The 3685-nt window shown below is 46.9% G+C and overlaps 1 protein-coding gene across 1 annotated transcript in view; it reads left to right on the top strand.

Moving 5' to 3' along the window:
* The first annotated feature begins 1083 nt into the window (after positions 1–1083).
* LOC123733117 (uncharacterized) overlaps positions 1084–3685 on the top strand; it is a 4923-nt gene continuing 2321 nt past the window's right edge. The window contains exons 1-2 of the mRNA XM_082978288.1: positions 1084–1094; positions 2969–3685. The exon at positions 2969–3685 is cut by the window's right edge and continues 267 nt beyond it. Of these exons, the coding sequence (XP_082834414.1) occupies positions 1084–1094; positions 2969–3685 (728 nt within the window). The remainder of the gene's footprint in view (positions 1095–2968) is intronic.

Consider the following 3685-nt stretch of genomic DNA (forward strand, 5'->3'; position numbering starts at 1 on the left):
GCCTTCGCTATAGTCCATAGACGGGAATGCATTGAGAGGAACACAATATATAAATGGCAGAACACAGAGTCAAAAAAATGTATCATAAGGAATAAGGTTTTGAAGTGTCTGTCCTTTATATAAGAGATATAAGAAAGCTCAGAAAGAAATACATATTTAACCCTTTTATTTTGTTGGCACAAAACTACTTCCATAAATCCATAATTTTTTTCAAAACTGGTACCGGGTTACCTTCAGATGAGTCCCGTGACATTTGTGGGGGTCGTAGAGACAAACGAAGAACACCATCTTGTTCGTGAGAGTCTCCCCTTTCTATAGTGGGGTCACAAACGATTCGAACGCTACAGACGATTTTCGGGATGTCTCCTGGGCTGACAAACAGCGTTGTAGCTCTGCCACTTTCAACCACAGACGTGGAAGAGAGACATCAGCGGATGTGGTGGATTGAGAAGCAGCCCATTCAAAAATATATCTGTAGATTAAACAGAAGATTTTGACAGGGACCTTTTAAAAGGATGTTAATTAGATTGACACACGGGTACGTCTCTTAAGGACTAGCCTGATCAGCCTCCTACAACGTGGAAGAAAGACGTATTGGCAGCTTGTTTGTTTACTCTCCTTGTTTTGTTTCCTGTGTTTGTTTATCTGTAAACGTGTTTGTTTACCTCCCAGCAAGCCAATGAAAACCAAGCCAGGAGAGATAGGAGCTGCTTTGAGAGCCTGACCTTATGGGACCTGAAGAACCACAACCACAGTAGGCTGAAACACACAACACACACACACACACACACACACACAGACAGACAGACAGACAGACAGACAGACAGACAGACAGACAGACAGACAGACAGACAGACAGACAGACAGACAGACAGACAGACAGACAGACAGACAGACAGACAGACAGACAGACAGACAGACAGACAGACAGACAGACAGACAGACAGACAGACAGACAGACAGACAAACAGACAAACACACGCAGACAGACACAGACAGACAGACACAGACAGACAGACAGACACGCAGACAGACACCATGTCTGTTTGTGCTATCATGCCAACTCCCTTGTCTCTCATTGTCATGCCAGTAGAGTTGGCAAGAGCACAACAGATCTGGGACCAGCTATACCTGGTGTACTGTAGTAGAGCACAACAGATCTGGGACCAGCTATACCTGGTGTACTGTAGTAGAGCACAACAGATCTGGGACCAGCTATACCTGGTGTACTGTAGTAGAGCACAACAGATCTGGGACCAGCTATACCTGGTGTACTGTAGTAGAGCACAACAGATCTGGGACCAGCTATACCTGGTGTACTGTAGTAGAGCACAACAGATCTGGGACCAGCTATACCTGGTGTACTGTAGTAGACCACAACAGATCTGGGACCAGCTATACCTGGTGTACTGTAGTAGAGCACAACAGATCTGGGACCAGCTATACCTGGTGTACTGTAGTAGAGCACAACAGATCTGGGACCAGCTATACCTGGTGTACTGTAGTAGACCACAACAGATCTGGGACCAGCTATACCTGGTGTACTGTAGTAGAGCACAACAGATCTGGGACCAGCTATACCTGGTGTACTGTAGTAGAGCACAACAGATCTGGGACCAGCTATACCTGGTGTACTGTAGTAGACCACAACAGATCTGGGACCAGCTATACCTGGTGTACTGTAGTAGAGCACAACAGATCTGGGACCAGCTATACCTGGTGTACTGTAGTAGAGCACAACAGATCTGGGACCAGCTATACCTGGTGTACTGTAGTAGACCACAACAGATCTGGGACCAGCTATACCTGGTGTACTGTAGTAGAGCACAACAGATCTGGGACCAGCTATACCTGGTGTACTGTAGTAGAGCACAACAGATCTGGGACCAGCTATACCTGGTGTACTGTAGTAGAGCACAACAGATCTGGGACCAGCTATACCTGGTGTACTGTAGTAGAGCACAACAGATCTGGGACCAGCTATACCTGGTGTACTGTAGTAGAGCACAACAGATCTGGGACCAGCTATACCTGGTGTACTGTAGTAGAGCACAACAGATCTGGGACCAGCTATACCTGGTGTACTGTAGTAGAGCACAACAGATCTGGGACCAGCTATACCTGGTGTACTGTAGTAGAGCACAACAGATCTGGGACCAGCTATACCTGGTGTACTGTAGTAGAGCACAACAGATCTGGGACCAGCTATACCTGGTGTACTGTAGTAGACCACAACAGATCTGGGACCAGCTATACCTGGTGTACTGTAGTAGAGCACAACAGATCTGGGACCAGCTATACCTGGTGTACTGTAGTAGAGCACAACAGATCTGGGACCAGCTATACCTGGTGTACTGTAGTAGACCACAACAGATCTGGGACCAGCTATACCTGGTGTACTGTAGTAGAGCACAACAGATCTGGGACCAGCTATACCTGGTGTACTGTAGTAGAGCACAACAGATCTGGGACCAGCTATACCTGGTGTACTGTAGTAGAGCACAACAGATCTGGGACCAGCTATACCTGGTGTACTGTAGTAGAGCACAACAGATCTGGGACCAGCTATACCTGGTGTACTGTAGTAGAGCACAACAGATCTGGGACCAGCTATACCTGGTGTACTGTAGTAGAGCACAACAGATCTGGGACCAGCTATACCTGGTGTACTGTAGTAGACCACAACAGATCTGGGACCAGCTATACCTGGTGTACTGTAGTAGAGCACAACAGATCTGGGACCAGCTATACCTGGTGTACTGTAGTAGACCACAACAGATCTGGGACCAGCTATACCTGGTGTACTGTAGTAGAGCACAACAGATCTGGGACCAGCTATACCTGGTGTACTGTAGTAGACCACAACAGATCTGGAACCAGCTATACCTGGTGTACTGTAGTAGACCACAACAGATCTGGGACCTGTGGAAATAAACCACATAGAGTTGGGTTCATTTTCTCACCCGAGACCTTTCCCCCTCTTAGATCCTACTCTGTGGGTAGTTAAAGACAGAGAAGAAGACGTAGAATACCAGGAGAAAAGCGAAAGTGATGAGGAGGAAGAGTATGTTTGTGTGATAATAGAAGGGTCAGAGGTGGAGGAAGATGATGAGGAAGATGAGGAGGAGGAGGAGGAGGAAGAGGAGGAGGAATACGAGGTTACATGTGTAGGGGAGTATGTGGAGGAAGAGGAGGAGGGATACGAGGTTACATGTGTAGGGGAGTATGTGGAGGAAGAGGAGGAGGAAGAGGAGGGTTTGTTAGAGGTTGTGGTGAAAGAGGAGGAAGTAGAGGAGGACGAAGAAGAAGAAATAGTGGAGAGGTATGAGAAGGAGAAGAAAGATAAGGCAGAGAATAAAGAGGAGGAAGAAGAAGAGAAGGGAGAGAAGGTAGAGGAGGAAGAAGCAGAAGAAGAAGAGAAGGTAGAGGAGGAAGAAGCAGAAGAAGAAGAGAAGGTAGAGGAGGAAGAAGAAGAAGAAGAGAAGGGAGAGAAGGTAGAGGAGGAAGAAGAAGAAGAAGAAGAGAAGGGAGAGAAGGTAGAGGAGGAAGAAGAAGAAGAAGAGAAGGGAGAGGAGGAAGAAGAAGAAGAAGCAGAAGAAGAAGAGAAGGTAGAGGAGAAAGAAGCAGAAGAAGAAGAGAAGGTAGAGGAGGAAGAAGAAGAAGAAGAGAAGGGAGAGAAGGTAGA

Source organism: Salmo salar, chromosome 08 (assembly GCF_965601325.2).
Source record: "Salmo salar chromosome 08, fSalSal1, whole genome shotgun sequence".
Classification (NCBI taxonomy): Eukaryota; Metazoa; Chordata; class Actinopteri; order Salmoniformes; family Salmonidae; genus Salmo; species Salmo salar.